The sequence below is a fragment of the Carcharhinus amblyrhynchos genome, chromosome 1 (genome assembly GCF_965287045.1).
Source record: "Carcharhinus amblyrhynchos chromosome 1, sCarAmb.v2.hapA, whole genome shotgun sequence".
Classification (NCBI taxonomy): domain Eukaryota; kingdom Metazoa; phylum Chordata; class Chondrichthyes; order Carcharhiniformes; family Carcharhinidae; genus Carcharhinus; species Carcharhinus amblyrhynchos.
The window spans coordinates 155,603,794-155,629,481 of record NC_137324.1 but is presented as its reverse complement, the minus strand read 5'-3'; the positions used below and the strand labels follow the sequence as shown (position 1 = coordinate 155,629,481).

The 25,688-nt window shown below is 42.1% G+C and overlaps 1 protein-coding gene across 2 annotated transcripts in view; it reads right to left on the bottom strand.

Moving 5' to 3' along the window:
• The window catches only part of rnf150a (ring finger protein 150a), a 105,223-nt gene that overhangs the window by 14,623 nt on the left and 64,912 nt on the right, over positions 1–25,688 (bottom strand). Inside the window, exons 3-7 of one of the 2 annotated variants that reach the window (XM_080194059.1) lie at positions 22,291–22,362; positions 18,502–18,584; positions 11,035–11,131; positions 5,303–5,516; positions 3,091–3,283 (exon numbers count right to left, since the gene is read on the bottom strand). In XM_080194059.1, coding sequence (XP_080050185.1) covers positions 3,091–3,283; positions 5,303–5,516; positions 11,035–11,131; positions 18,502–18,584; positions 22,291–22,362 — 659 coding nt within the window. The remainder of the gene's footprint in view (positions 1–3,090; positions 3,284–5,302; positions 5,517–11,034; positions 11,132–18,501; positions 18,585–22,290; positions 22,363–25,688) is intronic. The other variant, XM_080194068.1, reaches the window with a different exon arrangement.

The window sequence follows — 25,688 nt, the reverse complement described above, 5'->3', positions numbered from 1 at the left end:
AACAGATCTTTCATTAGAATCCAGGTTCTATATTCAAATTAGATCCAAGCTAAAGAAAAATTGCCAAAAACGGACTAGTATCTCTGTTAGATAATAAAGCAATTTAGAGATGATTTTCCAGTCAACAAGCCATAGAGTGCATCTGCTGCAATTTAAACCCATGACACAGGCCTATTAAGATTAAGTGCTGAACGCAATTGTGAATTTTTGGGTCAGTCACAAGACTTTTCGGTCATTTTTTTGCCCCTCTATCTCTCTCCCTCCTCCTCTTCTCCTATTCCCTCCATGCAGTATTTTGCAACTGGATTTCTGAATATAAAACATATTGTAGTGAATTTTGTAATTATTAAAAATTCAAGAAGTCAGCTTACAAAGCCTTTCTGCAGAATTGAGGCCTAAAGAATATTGCTCTTTAACCTTAGTTTATTACATCAAAGTTAGCTACTTCCAAGGCACCAAGTTCCTAACCTAGCCAATATCATAACAAGAAGAACTGAAATATTTAACTCAGAGCCATTTCACTGCACAGACAGACATTCAGAATGCCATTGATAAGAGAGGTTGCCTTCCTGATCCTCAGTCTTAAAACAACAAATTTCATTGCTAGAACAATGAAGGTTACATCTACTGTAAACAACCTACCCTATTATTCTGCTGAACATACGATCAGCAGCACTTAAATTAGTACAAACTGATGCCACAGCTCTGCTTACCTGGACCTAGGGCATCTTTAGTAGTACCACTTTAGGCCGGTACATGGAATGCTTGGGCCTGAAATAAACCATGCCGGATCACAGCCAAGTCACAATGAAAACTTTTCTTCCCTTACTTCTCTTTTTTGGTTTTGGGATAAAAACACGGATTTTTTGAAGAACTTTATTTTAACCTTTTCTTTTATATCATTAAATACTCAAATGTATAGTAATGAACTCTGGTTCAAACACGTCCTCTCTCTACAGACTGGTGCCTAACCTGCTAATTACTTCCAGCATTTTCTTTTTTATTTTGAATTTCAATAATTTACTTTGTGTCACCTTTCCACATTTGGAATGTTCCTAAAATATACACTGCTACCTGAAAAGGTGGTGTCACACCTTCTCCATGACACTGCTGCTCTTCTGTCCATTGGTAGAGGCTTAGTAAGAAGTCTCACAACACCAGGTTAAAGTTCAACAGGTTTATTTGGTAGCACAAGCCATAAGCTTTCAGAGTGCTGTTCCTCCATCAAGTGAGTGGGAGTTCTGTTCACAAATAGGGCATATAAAGACACAAACTCAATTTACAAAATAATGGTTGGAATGAGAGTCTTTACAGGTAATCAAGTCTTAAAGGTACAGACAATGTGACTGGAGAGAGCGTTAAGCGCAGGTTGAAGAGATGTGTATTGTCTCCAGCCAGGACAGTTAGTGAGATTTTGCAAGACCGGGCAAGTCGTGGGGGTTACAGATACTGGGACATGAACCCAAGATCCCGCTTGAAGTCGTCCTCATGTGTGCAGAACTTGGCTATCAGTTTCTGCTCAGTGACTCTGCATTGTCGTGTGTCGTGAAGGCCACCTTGGAGAACGCTTACCTCTGATCTTCGGGTAAGCATTCTCCAAGGCAGCCTTCATGACATACGACAGTGCAGAGTCGCTGAGCAGAAACTGATAGCCAAGTTCCGCACACATGAGGATGACTTCAAGCAGGATCTTGGGTTCATGTCCCACTATCTGTAACCCCCACGACTTGCCTGGGCTTACAAAGTCTCACTAACTGTCCTGGCTGGAGACAATACACATCTCTTTAAACTGTGCTTAACCCTCTCTCCACTCACATTGTCTGTACCCTTAAGACTCGATTACCTGTAAAGACTCCCATTCCAACCATTATTTTGTAAATTGAGTTTGTGTCTTTATATGCCCTTTGTTAACAGAATCCCATTCACCTGAAGGAACAGCACTCCGAAAACTTGTGGCTGTGCTACCAAATAAACCTGTTGGACTTTAACCTGGTGTTGTGTGACTTCTTACTATGCTTACCCCAGTCCAACGCCAGCATCTCCACATTATTGATAGAGGCTGCAGAGGATGAGGTGCTATTAAAATAACTTTGGTGAGTTGTTGTAGTGCATTCTGCAGATTGTATACATTGCAGGTGTACCAGTGGTGGAGGGGGAGATGTTTAGTCCAGTGGCATAGGCACCAATTCAGTGAAGTGCTTTGTTCTTGATGTGTACAATTTATGTAATTGCAGCTGTACCCAAAAAAAGATGAGGCTTAAAGTAAAAAAAGTTTATTTATTAGTCACAAGTAAGCCTTACATTAACACTGCAATGAAGTTACTGTGAAATTCTCCTAGTCACTACAGTCTGGCGCCTGTTCGGGTCAATGCACCTAACCAGCACATCTTTCAGACTGTAGGAGGAAACCCACGTAGACACGGGGAGAACGTGGAAACTCCACACAGACAGTGACCCAAGCCGTGAATAGAACCTGGGTCCATGGCACTGTGAGGCAGCAGTGCTAACCATCGTGTCACCCACTGTTCTGCTCCATTCCTGACTTGAGCCCTGTAGAATTGGGGCTAAAGCAGCAAGACCAACTATTTGCTTGTGCATCTACCTGGTGTTTCTACTAATGTTGTGTGGGGAGAACCTCTCCAAGGAAATTCCCAGTGATAGGGTTTGAGACTTTCTGGTATTAGAGTTTAGACATAACAAGCTATTTTACATCATGCATAAGGCTGCACTTGACGCAATGCACAAAATGAGTTAGAAAAATAAAGTTATTACAAACGATTACCTTATTTCATGAGAAATAGTAATTTATACATCTAAACACCAGCAATGTTAAGCCACAGAGAAGAATCAAAACAATTCAATGCATTTATGTTTTAAATCAACTATGGTCCAGAATGAATCTCCTGCTGAAGCAAAGCAAAAATATTAGAAAAGAAAGTATGAAATAATAATAAATGTTCCAGGTGGTGCTTGAAAATGTCTTTGTTTCCCAAGTGGATTATTTTTGACTAATGGTGTTACTGGGTTACTGTGCCGATTTCAATACACAGACAGGAGAGATGTCACACTATATAATGTATTGCTGCATACCTAATCGTTTCTCCCAAATGGTTGAGAGTAACAACCTCTTCATTTCCCCACAAGGACCAGCCCTCCTCCTCCTGATCAGTCTCCAACGGTGTGTGAGAGATGTAACTTGGAGAAGAAAGGTTTTGTGGAGTCTCTTCCATTCTTCTGAGCACCCTCCACTCACTGTGCTCATATCCATCCAACCCCTCCAAACCTGTGCAGAGTACAAATAGGGAAATTCTTTCTTTCCCCTAGAGATACACTTTGGAAAAATAACTAACACTCTAGCATTGGCCATATCCTTTTATACCGTTCAGGAACTGGGTTGGTAACATGGGGTGTATCTTGAAGTTTCAAAACATCATGAAGGAAGAGTTGCAAATACATTTCCTTCAGAAAATAACATTTTGGGGTGCAGTATACGAATAATTTCAGTCATACCATATGTTAATACTTGGGAGAAAAAAGTTGACTTTGGACCTATGATTCCTGCAACTCTCCATAAGTTTTTCCACATGCTGTAGAGTTTACTGATTGAAACTGATACTTTGATTAGTTAACAACTGACAAAAGTGTTACTGTGCAGAAAGTGGCCATTTGGCCCATGACGTCCACACCGGGTCTCCAAATGAGAATTATGATTTTGTGCCATTCTTTTGCCTTTATTGGGTACCCCTAAATATCGTTTATATTCAAATAATCATTCATTTGAAACTTTGATTGAACCTGCTTCTAACATACTTCCAGTCAGGGCATTCCAGACCCAAATCACTCATTGTAGGTTCTTCTCACATCACACTTGCTTCTTTGCAAATCACTTTAAATCTGTGCCTTCTTGTTCTCAATCCTTCTACAAGCAAGAATAGTCTCTTGCTATCTATTCTGTCCAGCCCTCTCATGATTTTGAGCATCTCTATCAAACTTCCTCTTCGCATTCTTTTCTGCATCAAAAACAACCCCAATCTCTCCAATCTATTCTCATAACTGAAGTTTCTTATTCCTGGAACCATTCTTGCAAATTTCTTATGCACTCTCGCCAATGCATTCACATCCTTCTTATAGTACGGCACCCAGAACTTTACACACTGCTCTAGCTGATGTCTCACTACAGAAGTTCAGCATAACGTCCTTGTTCTTGTACACTATGCCCCTATTAATCAAGCCCAGGATACATATGCCTTAATAACTACTCTCTCCAACTGTCCTACCACCTTCAATGATCTATGCACAGATGCTCCTGCAGCCACTTAAGAATTGTACCTTTATTTTATGTTTTTTGTTCTTCCTACCAAAATGCATTGTCTCACACTTCTCCACATTGAACTTTATTTACCATCTATCTGCCCACTCCACCAACGTGTCTATGTCCTTTTGAGGTTCCATACAGTCCTCCACACTATTTACAATGCTTTCAAGTTTTGTTTCATCTACAAACTTTGAAACTGTCCCCTGAACACTAAGATCCAGATCATTAACGTTTTTCAGGAAAAGCAAGAGTTCAAATACTGACCCCTGGAAAACTCCACTACAAACTTTCCTCCAGCCCCAGAAATATCCATTAAATCCATTAAACATTACTCTCTGTTTACCGTAATTTAACCTATTTTGTAACAACATTGTTATTGTCCCATTTATTATAACTTTTCTTCAGTCTGTTGTGTGGCACTATAATATCCTTTTGAAAGTCAATGTATACATCAATAGCATTACCCTCACTGACCATTTTATTTTACCTCTTCTAAAGACTCCAACAAGTTAGTTAACCATAATTTCCCCTTTAGAAATCCAAGCTGACACTTCCTGATCAACCCACATTTTTCCATATGACTACTAATTCTATTCCGAATAACTGTTTCTCGAAGCTTTCTTGCCACTGTAGTTCAACTGACTGAACTGTAATTTTACCTTACAATTACAGGGGTGGTTGATGGCAACACTGCTGCACCTTGGTCTTTTTCTGTCTAACAATTCCTTTGGCGATAGTTCCCCAGGAAATGTGAATGTATGCTAGTCCTTTGCAATGGTGTATGGGGGACTGAGATAAGCATTAGAATTGTGCTGATTCTAAATACAGGGAAACTGAAAATACATTAACTAGGCAAAACAAATCAATATCACATTCTTAAATTTTGGAGGTAAGACCAACCCAGTGGTATAATTCATTTCTTTGCCTATCTCTAAACAAATTGCAGCATGAAACAAGAAAGGCAATATAATTCCAAGTCAAACTTACTGTTGCTAGTAGTAATATTAACCTCTTCAACTTGCTGAACGGTGTCATTGTCCTGAATGATCTGTGAAAGGCCAATAGTTCGAACAGGAGGGTCAAGTCCAACAGAACTTTCGTTCACTGTCACATCACTGGCACCTGTAATTTGATTAGTGGGTGGCCCTCCTATGGATCCTTCAAAATCAGTTGTCACATCGTCTGCACAATCTGCATTTGGCTATAAGAGAAAGGACATGAGTTACAAGTAAAACAAGAAGTTCTCTCATTTCCTTATAAATAAAACATACAGCTATAGATTGTCTGATTGTGATTTCACATTTTATGGATTAGCAATTGATTGAAGTGGGCAATTGGAAAGTTTCATGGCTTTTAGAGGGCCACACATACAAAAGTGTTAATGGATATGATAAATCCAGAGCAAAATAAATGAAACAGATTTTACACTATGTGGTTACATTTTTCAATCCAGCAGATAACGCCAATCAGGAACAAGTTTTGCAAACATTTCCATTCCTTATTCGGATGCAACAGACCAGACTACATGTTAAACTTGACAGATGTTTCTCTTTTAAGTCCTGCCTCAAATCTTTCTTTAGCAATTACGATGCTACCAATCACCAGAAATCACAATTTTACCCATTTAAATAAATACATTCACAGCTATGATCACTGCATATTAAATTTTAATCCCACCCCACTCACCCCCACTCTATTTGCAAAAAATCTCACTTATTCAAGCTCATTACGTAAATTGTGTTAAATATATCTTACTTTCATCAACACCCTGACATGCTGCAAATGATGGTGTTTGTCTTTATTTCTACTCATTGCCAAACAGAAGATGCAACAGTTTCATAGAACATAACAGCGCAGTACAGGTCCTTCGGCCCTCGATGTTGTGCCGACCAGTGGAACCAATCTAATGACCCTCTAACCTAAACTATTCCAATATTATCCATATGCCTATCCAATGACCATTTGAATGCCCTTAAAGTCCACAATTGCTGCAGGCAGGGCATTACGCGCCCTTACTACCCTCTGAGTAAAGAACCTACCTCTGACATCCGTCCGATAATTATCACCCCTCAATTTAAAGCTAAGTCCCCTCGTGTTAGCCATCACCATCCGAGGAAAAAGGCTCTCACTGTCCACCCTATCTAATCCTCTAATCATCTTGTATGCCTCAATTAGGTCACCTCTTAACCTTCTTCTCTCTAACGAAAACAGCCTTTCCTCATAAGACCTTCCCACCATACCAGGCAACATCCTGGTAAACCTCCTCTGCACCCTTTCCAATGCTTCCACATCCTTCTTATAATGCAGCGACCAGAACTGTACGCAATACTCCAAGTGCAGCCGCACCAGAGTTTTGTACAGCTGAAACATGATCTCACGGCTCCGAAATTCAATCCCTCTACCAATAAAAGCTAATATATCGTACACCTTCTTAACAACCTTATCAACCTGGGTGCCAACTTTCAGGGAGCTATGCACACGTACACCGAGATCTCTCTGCTCATCGACACTACCAAGAGTCCTTCCATTAGTCCAATATTCTGTAATCCTGTTACTCTTTCCAAAGTGAATCACCTCACACTTTTCCGCATTAAACTCCGTTTGCCACGTCTCAGCCCAGTTCTGCAGCTTATCTATGTCCCTCTGCAAACTGTAACATCCATCCTTACTGTCTACAACTCCTCCGACTTTAGTGTCATCCGCAAATTTACTAACTCATCCTTCTGCACCCTCATCTAGGTCATTTATAAAAATGACAAACAGCAGTGGCCCCAGAACAGATCCCTGCGGTACACCACTAGTATCTGAACTCCAGGTTGAATATTTCCCATCAACCACCACCCTCTGTCTTCTATCAGCTAGCCAATTCCTGATCCAAACCGCTAAATCACCCTCAATCCCATGCATCCGTATTTTCTGCAGTAGCTTACCATGGGGAACCTTATCAAACGCTTTGCTAAATTCCATATATATCACGTCAACTGCTTTACCCTTATCCCCCTCTTTGGTCATCTTCTCAAAAAACTCGATAAGGTTTGTGAGGCACGACCTATCCTTCACAAAACTGTGTTGACTATCCCTAATCAAATTATTTCTCTCTAGATGATTATAAATCCTATCTCTTATAATTTCACTGGAGTTTAGATTTATCTAATGATTAGGCTCAGCTCTTACACATCATTACCATTGTTGCAATAATACTATTGGCTTTTTGTTTAAAATACCAGAAATTAATGCATTTTTAAACAACTGTATAAAACTGCGGTACAAGGGTTGAGGTAATATTGAACCACAAGAACATGGATTTGAGCTGTTCATGAATATACTTGGAATCATGATGTGTTAGTTTACAGGAATGTACATCATACATGAATATGTGAAGTACATAAAGATACAACCAACCATTACATTTTTCTAGGCTTGGTCATAATTTCCCACTTCTTTCGCTGGGGTTGAAAGTCAGGCACGGTTGTTGGATTAGTAGTGGCATCGGTCATTGGATACTGCACTTGATGTGGAGTTGAACTTTTCAGAGCAGGAGGCTAAAGTTTTCAACTTTAATCTTAAATGAATTCACCACTTTCAATCAGGGCAGAACAAGTCAGTATACAGATATTTCCAGCAGCTTTTAAAGGAGTCCTCGGTTGCTTTCAAGTGAGGGGGTATAAGAGTTTTATGAGGCATTTTTTTGGATTAGCCTATATGTTGCCACATCTTAAACACTGAGTGCACTTTAGTTGGTTCTGAACTGCTAATGAGCACCTAGAGGAAGTGGAGAAGCAGGAGCTGCACAAGAGGGAGGCTGTAAAGTGCCAAATCAGATGATGAGGTGCTGTTCCTCCAGTTTAGATTGGGCTTCACTTGAACATTGCAAAAGACTAAAGATGGACATGTGGACAGGGCAGCAGGGTGGTGTATTGAAATGGCAAGTGACAGGAAGGTCTGGGTCCTGCTTGCTGACAGACCAAAGGTATTCTGCAAAGCAGTCACTGTGTTTGGTCTTTCCGATGCAGGGTAGACTGCATTGGGAACAGCGAATGCACTAGACCATATTAAGGGAGGTGTATGTGAAGCGATGCTTCACCTGAGAAGAGTGTTTGAGCCCTGGGATAGTGAGCTGGGAGGAGATGAAGGGGCAGGTGTTGTACTTTCTATGGTTGCACATAAAATGCCAATTCATGGTACTTTGTCAAATGCTTTTGCAAGTCCATATATCAAACATTTAATGTTATTTCATTGAAGAACTCAATCAAGTTTGTCAGACATGGTTTGCCTCTAACAAGTCTGAAAATTGATATTAATTAACCTATGTTCTTCAAAGTAGCAATTCATTTTATCCTGGGTTGTGGGGTCTGGAATTTTCCCTCAACAGACATTGGGTTGATGAGTCAATAGTTGCTGGTTTATCCCTCTCCCTTTTTTGAATACCAGTGCTGCCTTTGGATGTCCATGTCTGCACTTGTATCGCCATTAACGAAAACTCCAGTAACTTGTATAATCTCTTCCTTTCATTGTGTCAGTTTGTGAAATATCTTGTCAATTTATTTTTAAATGTTAAAGTACTGTATGTGTGCAAATTGTACTTCTTGAGTAAGAAGTCACAGTATCCAGCATCCAAAATGCCTGGAGCACTAATAGCCTCGGACCAGCTATGAATCTGTAAAATATCATAATGAAAACTCTTAAGTCCTTGCATTCTCAGGCAAGTGTGATGGCATTAAGTAAGGCTGCATAAACAAAATAAGCAAACGCATCCCCAGACCATTAAGGGAGAGTCAGGTTAAAAGCAGGTACAGTATGGTCAATGATCTATCATCAGAAACATTAACTTTGCTTTATTCTCCAGAAACGTTCCCTAACCTGCCGAGCATTTCAAGCATTTTCGGCTTTATTTCAGATTTCCAGCACCAGCAGTATTTTGGAACTGTCTTCATTTCCTGTTTGTTCTCCTGAAGGCACAGGAGATCAGTCTATTCTGGAGTGGCAGCATTCAATATTAGCCCCTATATAAGTACTGTCATGACAAATTAGGAGGAACCAAAGAAATCATCACCCTTAGATCATCAGAACTATTAAAAGAAGATCGGAAATGGCTCGTACTTAGATACAAACTTCCATCCCTGTTTTCAGCAGGCAGGAATGGCGAAAGGGGTCAAAGAATCCAACAGGAGCCCCCAAACAGCTTTTACGTCAACAGGATCTCCCTGCTTCCAGCCAATGACATAATGGGCCTCCTGCCAATATCATCAGTGGGCTTCCTCACTCTATCATTCTTCCCTCACATTAGGAGTGCCCCCTCACCCCCGGCTGATGTGTTGTGATGTTGGTAGGGTTTACCGGAAGGGGGGGTTGTTGTTGTTGGAGCAATGGGAGATTCTCAGCGGTGGGAAAGGAGCCTTTTTATTATTTTTGTTTTTCAGGGCACCTTTGATCTCTTGAAGCACGAAAATGCTGGCAAGGCAGGCTCATGTCAGGGGATCTGCCTCCAGGATTTTGTCTGATCAAGTGTCAAAACGTGGTGGGAAAAGCTAGCAGTGGAGCTGGTGGGCTACACATTGCTTTTTCCATCTGAGTTGGCAAAAAAAACTGAAAATTTCACCCAAAATCGCTGGACGGGCTCTTGATCCACTGTCACTGTTTGCAGAATCGGCAGCGGGGGTCAATATCCACCGAAACCCAGAAGTTGCGAATCTCACCGGTGAGAAGGCGACTTTCAATCTTTGCTGTCAATATGATCAAATTCATGCCCACAAGAGAGTGAACCCAATTTATATATATTTAAATACATTTCCAAATGATTAAAAACGTCTGCCCCCTTATTTCCAAACCATGCTGATGTGACATACAACAGGTTCACCCAGTCATGAACCTGTCGAGGCTAAAGGTCTAAAGGTAAATAAAACACCCAAGCGAGGGGGACGTGGCCAGGCAGTGCCCTAACATTGCCCACTGGCACAGGTTGGCAACATGCCCATGTCAGCAACATGCCTATGTCAACCTATGCCAGGACAGACCCCTGATTGGAGGGGCGGGGTGGTTTCATTTATACATGGTAGAATCTGGAGAGAAACATTCTGCCATTTTTTGGGAAGATTTCCCCCACCTTTCCTTGAATACTGAAAACCAATATTGAAAACACAGAATATTAAGTGGTGGTGCAGACAGTGCAATCACAAATCTGTAAAAATGGTATTTATAAATCCAAATTACCAAAGTTATATCTGGAACAGTGCAGAATACGAGTACTTATTTCTTAAAATTTTAGGAATCCACATCACATTCTTTTGGTTTCTTCACAGCAATGTTATATTTAGCAGATATGGTGAAATAAGAATGTTGAAACCCAGTAAATACCAAATATGTTATGCCTTGTAAGAAATACTTGTGATTTCCAATTGGAGCCTCACACATTTTGAAGAAACTTGCTAAAATAGAAAATATTTTAACTTTTGAACACAATCTAAACAGAGAAATCAAAAAGTCAACTGACTCCACTAGAATGCCCATCTTGTGACCACTGTTAAAACGCAGTTACTTATTGTATAAGCACAAATAGTCAAGACACACACCATTTATTTGGGTGTTTGTGCTTGTGTTTTATATAAAACATACACTCATACATGTACATGATTTAAAAAGGCCCACAGACAGAAACGAAGGAGGAAATTCTGATCTGTACAACATCAGTAATTTAACTAATAATGTTTGTGCATCCCTACCGGAATTCCTAATGCTTTCAGAATATTCATTTTGCACATTGGACATGTGCGGTGATCTAGTAGCCATGGATCCACACACGTCTTATGGAAAAGGTGTCTGCAACACACAATATCACAAATTTCAATCAACCATCACAGAATTTTAAGTGACTCATTAAGTAAAAAAAAAGCAATAATCAAGCTCAGGATAAAGGTTGCAGACTGAAAACAAGTGACTTCTGCATGTATTCAGAATAGCTTATTTGCAGCTAATAAGCTCAAAGTGATTACATCAACATTATTGCTAATTTTCTACCTTAATTCGTTCTAGTTGTAGTTTGTCATTGATGAAATAGAAGATAACAAGATAAGGGCAACAAGGTGACACAATAGTTAGCACAGCTGCTTCAGCGCCAAGGACATGGGTTTGATTCCAGCCTTGGTCTGTCTGTGTGAAATTTGTGCATTCTCCTCGTGTCTGAGTGGGTTTCCTCCAGTCCAAAGATGTGCAGGGTAGGTGGATTAGCCATGGTAAATGCGTGGCGTTACGAGAATGGGAGGAGGATAGGCGCAGGTAAGATGCTCTTTCAGAGAGTTGATGCAGACTCGATGGGCCGAATGCCTTCCTTCTGTATTACAGGGATTCTATGAGGGATTCTATATTATAGGGATTTAAGGAATCCTAGCTGAACGGTATTTCCATCAGTGACAATATATCTCCCAGATGGCATACAACTGAAATTTATTTTTATTCCCTATCCCTTCCCTCTTAAGGAAAATGAATTACCTGCATAGGCTGCATGATGCTAAAACTCAGTAGAAGCTTTCATTTTGCTGTCTCAGCTGCCACTAACAATAGAGAAAACACTAACTGTTCTTATTCATTTAATAAAGAAAAATCATTTGAACCTAAATGTGTTTTTGTGCAGACAAGAAGCCTTAGATTTGTCACAAAGCAAAACTAGGGCAGTCCTTAACATTGAGGCAATTTTACCAAACAAATCACAATGCATAGAAGAAAGTTTGCATTGTGCACTTGGCAAATCCACTTAAAAGGAAAATGTGATTTTTGTAAAGAACTAGATTCAATGCCGGTTTTTATGGTATCATCAGTACTTACACCAAACACCTCCCTCCCACCACACCACGACCACCAGCACCACCCACCCCCACTCCACACACAAGGGAAAATGCAAAAGTAGATTGTGGCCCAGACCATCCAGTCAGCGCTGCCTGCAAGTCTTCTCCAACTCGACAATACTACCCACTTTCAGCCATATCTTCCAATCCCAAATGAAGCAGAAATAGATCAGAGAATTCAGCCCAGCGAAGGCCAGTGACCAGAGGAGAGTCAAGGGAGATGACACACCCCATTTTACGACTGTAGCTGATAGATGTTTAAGGTCTCAAGTCTTGTAATGAACGAGTGTTGGTGAGTGAGAGGGTGAAATGAAGGCACGGGGACGAGGGTGGGGAGCGTGGAGGCAAGGGCATGGGTAAGTAATGTGTGAAGATTTTAGTGAATGGGTGAAGGGTTAGTGAATGTGTGATGGAGTTAGTGAATGGACAAGGAGGTTAATGAGTAGTGTGCTGGGTCAATGTGTGGATATTAGTGTGGGGGTGTTAGACTGGGAGGGGGTAATCGGAGGGGATAGATGTGAGGAATAGTTTGGTATGGTAGAGTAGATGAACCTGATTAGGGTGGGGGAGGTTGGAATAGTTGGGTCTGGTTGAGGGGAGAGCAGTTCTGGGTGGGGAGGCTCTGGTCGTTATGTGGAGTGGGGGTGGTCAGCCCTCGTCTTTGGGTAGTAAAGTCAAGCTGGGGAAAGGGGAGGGGGGGTAATTGGGTGATTGGGGTTGTCAGTTGTGAAGCTCACTTGAGCTAATCACAAAGTTAGGTGAGTTATTAAACTGTGTAACATCTCCTGAGTAAGTAATGCAAATATGTCCCATGGATCTTGCTAAGATTCCCACCAAGTTTAGTGTCAGAGGCTTTTGCCAAACCAGGCAAACATGTTCACTGCAGAATTAAACATCCTGGGAAATTTCCACATATGTGCGCACAGATCAGGACTTCCTGATGTGCATCTTCCAATTTGCCTCCCATCTCTAATGATCTGCAGACTGGAAGACATGGTGTAAATTTGATGTACCTTTTCAACAACTTAATTTCTAGAGGTGTACTCTGCAAGTTGTCTGCTGGACACTCTTTCATATGAAGATTATAAATTCAGGACCACTAAGAGTTATCAGTTGAAATAAATTGCATACATTCATATTAAAATTTGTTAGCATCAGGTTAACACATGCTGAAACCTCTATTCAGGTCAGTGAAACTTTGACTTTTTTTAAATGTTTGAAGTACATTTCTTAGAACATTCCAGACAAATGTGAACCTCTTCCTCCACCGGTTACACCGCCAAAGAAAAATCACAATGGCTTAATAGGTTACAATTCAATTTAAAAAGTATTAAGCAAAGCATTGGACAGGATGAGGTTGATGTTTAGCAGGCGGGAAACCCACAAGTATGGATTCTTGGAGGTCCTGCTAAGTATAAAAACACAGCCCAATTTAAACTCTTTGATTTTGTTTCTTGGACAGATTCTGACATTGTCTAACTGTTAAGCAGGTAGGCAGCCAAGCAGTGGAGCACAAGTGAGTCAGCTATAAAGTTTAAAATTTAATTATGTGTGTCAGAGATAGACTTACATTAACACTGAAATGAAGTTACTGTGAAAATCCCCTAGTCGCCAAACTCCAGCACCTGTTCGGGTACATGAGGGACAATTTAGCATGGCCAATGTACCTGGCCACCACATCTTTTGGGCGTGGGAGGAAACTAGAGCACCCAGTGGAAATCGATGCAGGTATGGGGAGAACGTGCAAACTGCACACAATAATGACCCACGATTAAACCCTGATCCCTGACACTGTGAGGCAGCAGTGCTGGGGTGCAGCAGATTTAAGTCGGATATCAGAGGTAGAGAGGTGGGTTGGTCATTGGAGGTTGGATATGGAGGGGGCGGTGGAGGGCATTATACATCACATGTCCAGAAGTGGAGCTGGGCTGAGCTCACCTTCCAAAACTACCACGCATTCCCCCCCCTTTCCTGCCCTCTCCACTGAGCTTCCCACTTCCCCATTGTGCTCCACTATGAGATGATGGCTGATTTGAGATCTAACTAATTATTCCCATCTGTGTCTTTTATTTCTCAACCCTGCATATCTTCTGATTCACTGCATATTTATCTAATAAGTTGGCAACAAACCTTTTAGTTTGCTATAGAACATAGAACACTACAGCGCAGAACAGGCCCTTTGGCCCACGATGTTGCGCCGACCAGTTAAAAAACAATGACCCACTAACCTAAACCAATCCCTTTTCGTCCATAAACCTATCCACGGATCTCTTAAACGCCCCCAAACTAGGCGCATTTACAACTGCAGCAGGCAGGGCATTCCAATCCCTCACCACCCTCTGGGTAAAGAACCTACCCCTGACATCCGTCCTATAACTACCCCCCACTTAATTTAAAGCCATGCCCCCTCGTGCTAGCTTTCTCCATCCGAGGAAAAAGGCTATCACTATCCACCCTATCTAAACCTCTAATCATCTTATATGTTTCAATAAGATCCCCTCTTAGCCGCCTTCTTTCCAGCGAAAACAACCCCAAATCCCTCAGTCTCTCCTCATAGGACCTCCCCTCCATACCAGGCAACATCCTGGTAAACCTCCTCTGCACCCTCTCCAAAGCCTCCACATCCTTCCTGTAATGTGGGGACCAGAACTGCACACAGTACTCCAAGTGCGGCCGCACCAGAGTTGTGTACAGTTGCAACATGACGCTGCGACTCCTAAATTCAATCCCCCTACCAATAAACGCCAAGACACCATATGCCTTCTTAACAACCTTATCTACTTGATTCCCAACTTTCAGGGATCTATGTACACATACACCTAGATCCCTCTGTTCATCCACACTATTCAAAGTCCTCCCGTTAGCCCTATACTCGACACATCTGTTATTCCTACCAAAGTGAATTACCTCACACTTCTCCGCATTAAACTCCATCCGCCACCTCTCGGCCCAGCTCTGCAACCTAAGTCTCCCTGCAAACTACGACACCCTTCCTCACAATCTACCACACCTCCGACTTTGGTGTCATCAGCAAATTTACTAATCCACCCAACTATACCCTCATCCAGATCATTAATAAAAATTACAAACAGCAGTGGCCCCAAAACAGATCCCTGAGGCACACCACTCGTAACCGAACTCCATGACGAATATTTACCATCAACCACCACCCTCTGTCTCCTATCTGCTAGCCAATTCCTGATCCAATTTCCTAGATTACCCTCAATCCCATACATCTGCATTTTCTGCAGAAGCCTACCATGGTGAACCTTATCAAACGCCTTACTAAAATCCATATATACCACGTCAACTGCCTTACCCCCATCCACCTCTTTGGTCACTTTCTCAAAAAACTCAATAAGGTTAGTAAGGCATGACGTACCCGCTACAAAACCATGCTATCTCCAATCAATTCATTACTCTCCAAATAACTATAAATCCTATCCCTAATAATTTTTTCTAAAACCTTGCCCACAACAGAAGTAAGACTCACCAGTCTATAATTCCCGGGGAAGTCTCTGTTCCCCTTCTTAAACAATGGGACAACATTCGCTATCCTCCAGTCTTCCGGTACTATACCAGAGTCCAACGACGACCTGAAGATCAGAGCCAGAGGCTCTGCAATCACCTCTCCTGCCTCCCAGAGAATCCTAGGGTAAATCCCATCCGGACCAGGGGACTTATCTATTTTCAAACCCTCAAGAATATCCAGCACATCCCCCTTATCAACTGCAATACTGTCTATTTTACACCCCTGCAACCCAGTGTCCTCCTCAGCTATATTCATGTCCCCCTGCGTGAACACCGAAGAGAAATATTGGTTCAATGCCTCTCCAATCTCTTCCGGTTCCACACAAAACTTCCCTCTGCTGTCTGTAACTGGCCCTAATCTTGCCCTAACCAACCTTCTGCTCTTGACATACTTATAGAACGCCTTAGGATTCTCCTTAATCCTATCAGCCAAAGTCTTCTCATGTCCTCTTTTAGCCCTTCTTAACTCACTCTTCAACTCCCTCCTAGCCAATCTAAAGCTTTCTAGTGCACTACCTGAGCCCTCAAGTCTCATCCGAACATAAGCCTCCTTTTTCTTTTTAACCAACGAATCAACTTTTTTAGTGCACCACGGTTCCCTAGCCCTACCAATTCCTCCTTGCCTGACAGGGACATACCTATCACGGACTCACAGTAGCTGCTCCTTGAAAAAACTCCACATTTCGGACGTTCCCAGTCCCTGTAATCTCCTAGTCCAACCTATGCTTCCTAATTCTCTCCTAATAGCCTCATAATTACCCTTCCCCCAGCTAAAACTACTGACCCGAGGTTCATGCCTATCCCTTTCCATCACTAAGGTGAACGTAACCGAATTGTGGTCACTATCACCAAAATGCACACCAACTTCCAAGTCTAGCACCTGGTCTGGCTCATTTCCCAGCACCAAATCCAATATAGCCTCACCTCTAGTTGGCCTATCTACATACTGAGTCAAAAAACCTTACTGCACGCTTTGTACAAAAACTGACCCCTCTAACGAGCTAGAGCTATAGCAATTCCAATCAATATTAGTAAAGTTAAAGTCCCCCATAACAATTACCCTATTACTTTCACTCCTAACCAGGATCGTCTCCACAATCCTTTCCTCAACCTCTCTAGAACTTTTAGGAGGTCTATAAAAGACTCCCAACAGGGTGACCTCTCCTCTCCTATTTCTAATCTCTGTCCATACTACCTCAACAGACAAGTCCTCATCAAACTTCCTCTCTGACACTGTGATACAGTCCTTGACTAATAATGCTACCCCTCCCCCCCTTCTACCTCCTTCTCTACTCCGACTAAAGCATTTGAACCCCGGGACCTGCAACAACCATTCCTGACCCTGCTCTATCCATGTCTCTGAAATGAATTCTATAGAAGATTAACTTCCTGAGTACACATTTTGGAAATACTTCACACGAGTGTGATGATTTCATGTCAGTTTTGTTGTCAGACTTTTCAGACAGGATTCCTTTTTAAAGGGCACATTTTTCAAAGCAAAATATTAGTGGTTTGTACACAATGCTCTCAATCTATTGCAAATTCGTAACTTTAGTTTTACATGCAAATTATTAGAGGAAAGGAAAAAATATAGAGGATGTATCGATAATCTAGAATTGGGTAACATGCGAAGAAACAAGTAAAGCATTTATAATACACAACCAGAAATCCGGAAAAATAAGTTTCATACTTTAATGTAAAACTAGTTACACATTTGCAATAGATTGATAGCATTAAGACTAAACCATTTGTGTTTTGGTTGAAAAATGTGCTCTTTGAATAAAAAAGCAATTTTGTCTGTGAAAAGTTTGGCAGCCAAACTGCACGTCACATGGAATTATCACACTAATTTGAAACATTCCCAAAATGTGACAAATATACAAGAAATGCTGTTTCCAGGTGTAATGTTACTAGTTTCCTACCAGCTGCACAATGTCCAAAGCATTCAATTTTTCTATATTTTAATTGTAGCCTAAAATTGCCCTCACACAAACCATAATTTGCCATCCCTTTTTTCTCAGTCTACATACTATGTAAATTTGAATGCCTGCTGCAAAAGGAGGCCTAAATTCAGCTTCTTTTGTAAATCCAGCAAGTCCTTCGAATCAATTTGTAGATAACTTTCAGGTCCAGGCACAGCAAACCATACCATATGTAGACATCACTAAAGTGTGCATTATTTAAAAAAAAAGAATATAACATCTGCAAGCCACCTGGAACAGCTGGGATACATTCCACAACTTTTATGGAATTAAGTGGAAAAAAATGGATGATGTCGGTGTTAATATAATGGGAGTTTCACAAATACAGGACTTATTGCCAAGTACTTAATGATTTGCCATCTCAAATAGTTTAAAAATACAAATACAAAGCCGGTACTAATTAGCTTAACGTATGTAGTGAAGGAAATATCCACGAATATTTTATGAGATGGAACCAATGTCTTCTAGTGTACAGATATTGTACACTTTAGATACCATGGATCTGCAAACAATAAAACATTTATGCATCATAAATCAATTGGAACTCCCTGAAATGAAAACTAAATTAGTGGATGTAGTCATTCAATAGATCCAATTTTTTGAGGGTGAGGTTAGCAGAATTGGCTCGAGTTAGGGGAAATCAAAAAATATTGGATATTCTCCCAGTGAAATTCTGAGATTTTGGTCCCCTATTATGTGATATGGAGCAGTTTTTTATGCAATCATTTTTGATGATGCAACTCTCTGTGGGCAATTAAATAAGCACTGCTTTTGCAAAATCGCAATATTTCATACTACCTCACATGGAGAAACGGTGCAAATGAAGGCAACTTACCGACATGGTAAAATTCGCACAACATCATTTGGCTTGTAGCCTTCAATACAAACAGCACAATTATCAAAGTCTGATTCAGTTTCCTATGGGGGGGGGGAAAATATCATTAAAGAGACAGAATTAAAAATATGCACAACCATATTATTCTAAGTAATCCACGTACGTGATCTACTAGGGCTGTCTACTATTGTTAAAAAACACACGAATATAAAACAGAACACAATTTAAGGAAACCTGAAATATAATTAACAGAAAAGTTAAAATCTCAGAAGTGCTTCATTTGAATAGCATCCTTTGAGCCCAACTGAAATTCTACTGAGTCTTAACATATTAGAAATTTGGGTCAGCAGATCACTGCCCCATAGCACAAAGAGAACATGAAGCAGCGCCCTCAGATCCTGTTCTGATCTGTTAGAACTAACTGTTTATCATTCCAGAATCATCCTGAAATGCAAGTATCACTCCCAGCTTCTTTTCATTACTGAAAACTGCCTTCTTAAGTACCTTCATCCTCCCCCAGTCCCCTCCACCCTCACCTCCAACAATAAGTGCAAGCAATTCATGGAATTCTTTGTATTGATGTCGAGAGCATTCTAACAGTTGCCGCTACCACATCCTTTCCTCCCATTAGTCTAACAGGCCATACATGCTCCAAAATTAGTCCTGCCCTGGCCCTGAATATGCGTTCAATGCACTTTTGATTAATCTCCCACATTTTACACTCTGTAACCTTGAGGTCATCCAGAACTCTTCCGCTGGCACCCTTACTTGCACCAAGTCCAGTGCTTGGTAATCTATATTGGCTTCCAGTTAAGCAAAAAATTCTCATCCTTGTTTCCAAAATCCTCTACGATCTCATCCCTCCCTCCTGCTCCTCCAGCTACTTGCTTTTCCGAGATATCTGTGCTCATCTAATTCTGGCCTCTTGATTTTCAACAATTTTAATTCCTACAACAATGTTCACAATACTTTCAGCTAACTGAGTCACAAGCTCTAGAATTCCCTACTTAAACACTCTTACCCTCTAGTTACCATTCTACCTTTAAGATGCACCTCAAAAACTCCTTTGACCAAATTTTTAGCCATTTGCCCTCATGTGGCTCAGTGTCTAATTACACTTTGTAATGCTGCCGTGAAGAACCTTGGGGCATTTTACTACATTAAAGGCACTATATAAATGCAAGTCATTGAAAAAAATTGTAACTGAGGCACATCTCGCAACACAGAAATCTTCGGTAGGTTTTCAAGTGCAGCAGATAGTCCAGCTGAGGAGTTTCTGATGGCATGAATTCCCATCCCATTCCCTCTCCCAAGCTTGGTGTCAGCGCTAGTCAGGAACTGCGAGGCGAGAGAGGGGGAGGGCGAGGCGAGAGAGGGGGAGGGCGAGGCGAGAGAGGGGGAGGGCGAGGCGAGAGAGGGGGAGGGCGAGGCGAGAGGCGGGGGAGGGCGAGGCGAGAGGCGGGGGAGTGCGTGAGAGAGGCGGGGGAGTGCGTGAGAGAGGCGGGGGAGTGCGTGAGAGAGGCGGGAGAGTGCGTGAGAGAGGCGGGAGAGTGCGTGAGAGAGGCGGGAGAGTGCGTGAGAGAGGCGGGAGAGTGCGTGAGAGAGGCGGGAGAGTGCGTGAGAGAGGCGGGAGAGTGCGTGAGAGAGGCGGGAGAGTGCGTGAGAGAGGCGGGAGAGTGCGTGAGAGAGGCGGGAGAGTGCGTGAGAGAGGCGGGAGAGTGCGTGAGAGAGGCGGGAGAGTGCGTGAGAGAGGCGGGAGAGTGCGTGAGAGAGGCGGGAGAGTGCGTGAGAGAGGCGGGAGAGTGCGTGAGAGAGGCGGGAGAGTGCGTGAGAGAGGCGGGAGAGTGCGTGAGAGAGGCGGGAGAGTGCGTGAGAGAGGCGGGAGAGTGCGTGAGAGAGGCGGGAGAGTGCGTGAGAGAGGCGGGAGAGTGCGTGAGAGAGGCGGGAGAGTGCGTGAGAGAGGCGGGAGAGTGCGTGAGAGAGGCGGGAGAGTGCGTGAGAGAGGCGGGAGAGTGCGTGAGAGAGGCGGGAGAGTGCGTGAGAGAGGCGGGAGAGTGCGTGAGAGAGGCGGGAGAGTGCGTGAGAGAGGCGGGAGAGTGCGTGAGAGAGGCGGGAGAGTGCGTGAGAGAGGCGGGAGAGTGCGTGAGAGAGGCGGGAGAGTGCGTGAGAGAGGCGGGAGAGTGCGAGAGAGAGGCGGGAGAGTGCGTGAGAGAGGCGAGAGAGTGCGTGAGAGAGGCGAGAGAGTGCGTGAGAGAGGCGAGAGAGTGCGTGAGAGAGGCGAGAGAGTGCGTGAGAGAGGCGAGAGAGTGCGTGAGAGAGGCGAGAGAGTGCGTGAGAGAGGCGAGAGAGTGCGTGAGAGAGGCGAGAGAGTGCGTGAGAGAGGCGAGAGAGTGCGTGAGAGAGGCGAGAGAGTGCGTGAGAGAGGCGAGAGAGTGCGTGAGAGAGGCGAGAGAGTGCGTGAGAGAGGCGAGAGAGTGCGTGAGAGAGGCGAGAGAGTGCGTGAGAGAGGCGAGAGAGTGCGTGAGAGAGGCGAGAGAGTGCGTGAGAGAGGCGAGAGAGTGCGTGAGAGAGGCGAGAGAGTGCGTGAGAGAGGCGAGAGAGTGCGTGAGAGAGGCGAGAGAGTGCGTGAGAGAGGCGAGAGAGTGCGTGAGAGAGGCGAGAGAGTGCGTGAGAGAGGCGAGAGAGTGCGTGAGAGAGGCGAGAGAGTGCGTGAGAGAGGCGAGAGAGTGCGTGAGAGAGGCGAGAGAGTGCGTGAGAGAGGCGAGAGAGTGCGTGAGAGAGGCGAGAGAGTGCGTGAGAGAGGCGAGAGAGTGCGTGAGAGAGGCGAGAGAGTGCGTGAGAGGAAGTGAGTGAGAGAGTGGTAAGGGAGGGATATGCTAGTGTGTGTGAGGGAGATGAGAGTGTGTGTGAGAGAGATGGGAGTGTGAGTATGGGTGGGATGAGGTCAAGTGTGAATGTGAGATGAGATCATTTGTGCATGTGAGATGAGAGTGTGCGCGTGACAGAGAGATGAGATTGAGTGAGTGACTGAGCGTGCATGAGAGATGAGAGTATGTGCATATGCAAGGTGAGTATGTGAGTGCCTGAGATGGTGTGTAAGTGAGAGATGTGTGTGAGAGAGAGATGCGAGTGTGTATGAGAGATGGGAGTGTGTGCGTGAGAGCGTGCGAGTGAGAGAGATGAAAGTGTATGTGACAGAGACATGAATGCGTGTGTGCCCAATGATTCCAGCATTCCAGCAGCATTCTTCCATTAATAATGACAAAAAGATAAAATCTAAGTAGTTTTCTAATCAGAGAACTTCCTAATTATAGTAAATGTGTACATAAAAAATAGAAAAGACTTTTATAAATGAGGTTTTGGACGTTTGTACATATTGCACGGAAACAATCATTTTTTGTGGTTCAACTCAATAAGAATGCTTCTGCAATCTTTAGAGGTCAAAAAGGTTCCGTGGCTGTAAAGGTTTGGGAAACTGATTTAGGCCATTAGACTGGCAATGTTTGATTTGATTTATTTTTGTCACATATATTAACATACAGTGAAAAATATTGTTGCAATAATCCATGGAAAGAATAACATGGAGAGATGTGGCAGCTGTTATTATTTGAGGTATTTTTATAACTGTGTGTTTGTAGAACGTGAGCATCACTGACAAGGTTAACACTTATTATTTGGAAAGGTAGAGCTGGTTAATAATGTTAGCAATGTCAATTGTAATACAAGATGCCTGTTTTAGCAAGCAGAAAAGCAGACAAAATTGAGAGGGCTGATTTAAAATAAAATTACCTTATCGCCTTTCTTGATTGTTCTAATTTGAAGTTTTCCAATTGCCTTTTTAGCAGCATCTCCAAGACGACGCTAGAAAAATAGAATAAAATATACCATTCATTACTCATGTATCAAGTAACCACCAATATACACTGTGGTTCAATATTCATAAAACTGGATAGACAAATTTATAAAACCAATACAGTACAGTGAACCCTGCATCCTTCTCCCTCTTCCTGACCTTACTCCTCATTGCTCTAATTCTGTTCTCTAATGCATTTCTCTTGCTTCTTTTGCCCACCGTTGGGAAGCCAGGTTTTAGTTGCCCAGGATCCACATTCTGGAATTCCCTCCATGAGCCTCACTGCCTCCTTTCCTTTCTTTAACACCCTTCTGAAAAAAATATCTTTGAGCAAGCCTTTGATAACTTCTAATATTGTGTTTTGATTCAAAGTTGCTTATTCCTTCCACCTACACCAAGTGACTTAGGACCTTTTCTAGCATCAACAAAAATGCAAGATGTGTTGTCATAATCTGTGGTTTGATTTAGTTTGGAATCAAATAATCTGATTTTACTGAGGACAACGGCCACAGGGCCGTCGTATTTTTCACTTTAAGGAATCCCAAGATTCTACCTGAAGTCAGATGCAGCCTCTGAATCCTGGAAACATAGCCATAATTTTCAAACAACTTGATTCTGTTTACTCTTTCATTTTATGCTTTCTTGTTTGTCATATATGTGGCTTGAAGATTTCAAAAGTTACCGCTATTTTGATGGAGAAATTCATAATCAGACAACAGAATAGGTATATATCAGTAGATCGAGATAAAGGCAAGTTAAATGAGAACGCAAACTTAAATTCCATGGTCTTGCTCAGCTAGGGGAAGTCAGGCAGACGTGTGCTTTTGTCTGGCCATGAGATGGCCCACCCAACCCCAGCTGCAATTTGGGCTCTGGGGACATTATCATATTGGAGACAGACTTCCTGGCTTCTACAATGGAAACAACAGAAAATGTGCTGCATGGCTCATAGCTGCAGGGAGATAAACCCACAGAATTGTAAAAACCTTCAAAACCTTACTTTTCCTTGGCTCCAATGTTTTCTTAGCTGTTCTACTGCAAAAACATTTACAACATTCCCATGGACAGTCTCCTTGTTCAGGTATGTAACATACAGTACAGTATGTTGCATCATTTGACTTGCTAGTTTGATAAGGGGTGTTTTATATGTCAATCCATCATTAATTGTGTGTGCAAGCCTGAATTCATTCCTTATACAATTACATAATCTCGTATGATTGTGATGACTCAAGTGCCTTCAGAAGCATTATTTTCTTTTTGTGCAATGTTGCTTTTAGTCCAAAGTGAGCTGGGGAATATTCTGAAACACAATCAATTGCTTTCCTGATTATGACATAATTAAGTTACGAGAAACACCCATTTAACATAAGGCTGCCATGGGGATGCAAAGTGAACAAGCAAAGGATAAACAGTAAGCTAATTGCAACTGGGGTGGATCAGCCAGTGCTTTCTGTTTCACAGTTCAGAACACTGAGAAATTGTATAGAGAGGAAATAAGCAATGTTCCCTCTAAACAGAAGTTTTCTGTTTGACAGTCTTAAAACAGATCCTGGTGTTAAAGCAGATCTCTGAGAACAGACCAGAATTTGTGTTACCATGCATGTTATCCAGCTGTAACAAACAGTGGCAGACAGTAAGGACAAGAGATTGTGGATTCCTCTTGCCTCAGTGTTGCTAGAGAAGGGAATCTTTGGGGATTTTGTGCCATCAGAACTGTCAAGACCTGAATGAGAAGGTTTGTAGACATGTGTCTTGTCGTTGTTAACCATGACCAGGGGCTTTGGGTGGAATGTAGATACTGTTGAATGCAACGCAAGGATTGAAACAATTGGGTAGAATGCAAGACATCCTAAACAGAGGCCAAGTAGGTAGCAATACGAATACTTGTAACTACCTGAGGCATATCTGTGTTGTATCAATCATTAAAAATAAAATTTATATCTTTATTTGGAATATCCTTCACCTACTAAAGCTTGAATTATGTAAACTTTAGTTGGCATGTTACAGTAAAAGTTTTAAAAACTAAAATCTTGTCCACCAGTTTTTTTTGTGTTGGCATTTGGTGAGGGGGAGGGGTTCCTTTTTTTTCAAAAGTTCTCTGTCACTATGGGGATTATAATATAATGGAGCAGTTATAAATACAAGGTGAATAAAACACAGTAAAACTCTAATAAATGTCTTAACAAGGGGCACACAGGATACAAAACTCAAGCCAATATTTTCTACTTTAGAGGAAAGCCAAAGTGGCATTTTCCAGATCAGCATAATTAGGAATTTTGCCATAAGTCTGCCAAAGTTATTGTGTCTGTGTCAGAGCTCAGTGTGTTATGGAATAGAAAACTGTCACTGGCTGTCCTGTGGCATCTGCTTTAGTAGAACAGGGATGCCTCTGAGACATCTGTAAAGCAGACTAGGAGCTGGATCTATTGCAGCTTGTTACAGTGGGAACCAAATCAGCTGGGCCCATTTAACTGTGGGAGAGGTCCTGCGTCAGTCTCCCAGCAGTAATAAAACCTCCCTCAATTAAGTCATTGGTTTACTTTGTTTGCTAATGTTGGCAGAATAAAACTGAGGTACAGAGATTTTTCCACTTGCTGCTATTCCTCACAATAAGCTGGGGTAGAGGAATAAAGGAATCCTGGAATACAAGTTTACCAGCCAATAAAAGTTGTGCCACATGTTAGTAATGCCATGAGAAAAGGAAACCAAGTTGTGCTTTGTTTTTAGAAGGATATATCATTGAAAGGAAGGGAAGCTGTACTAAACTTGGATTAAATCTTGGGCATAATCGCCTTACTGTAACAAAGATATAGAGATACTGGAGAAGGTGCAAAGTGAATTTAAAAGGATGATACCAGAAATGTATTTCAGGAAAAGATGAACAGGTTGTGTCTCTTTTTTCTTGCTAAGTGCTAGTGGGGTGACCTAACAGAGATCTTTTAAAATTATAGAAAATTTCAATTGAGTGGATACAGAAAGGATGTCCAACATGTGCTGAACAGCACAACCAAAGGCCATCAATGTACGATTGTCAATAAAAAATACAATACAGATTTCAGAAGAAACCTCTTTGCCTAAAGTCATGAGAATGTGGAACTCATTGCTACTGGAATATCTGAAGTGAGTCATACAATATGCATTTTAGGGAGCTTAGGCAAGCATATGATTGAGAAAGAAATCGAGGGTTATGATTTAGATTAGGGAAAGTGGGGGTGGGGGGATTTGGAGTGCCATATACACATTAGCACGTAATGGTGGGCCAAGTGGTCCGTGTCTGTACCATATACCCCAGTTGTCTGCATTCTCCAAATCCTCCACCATATGCAACTGTGCT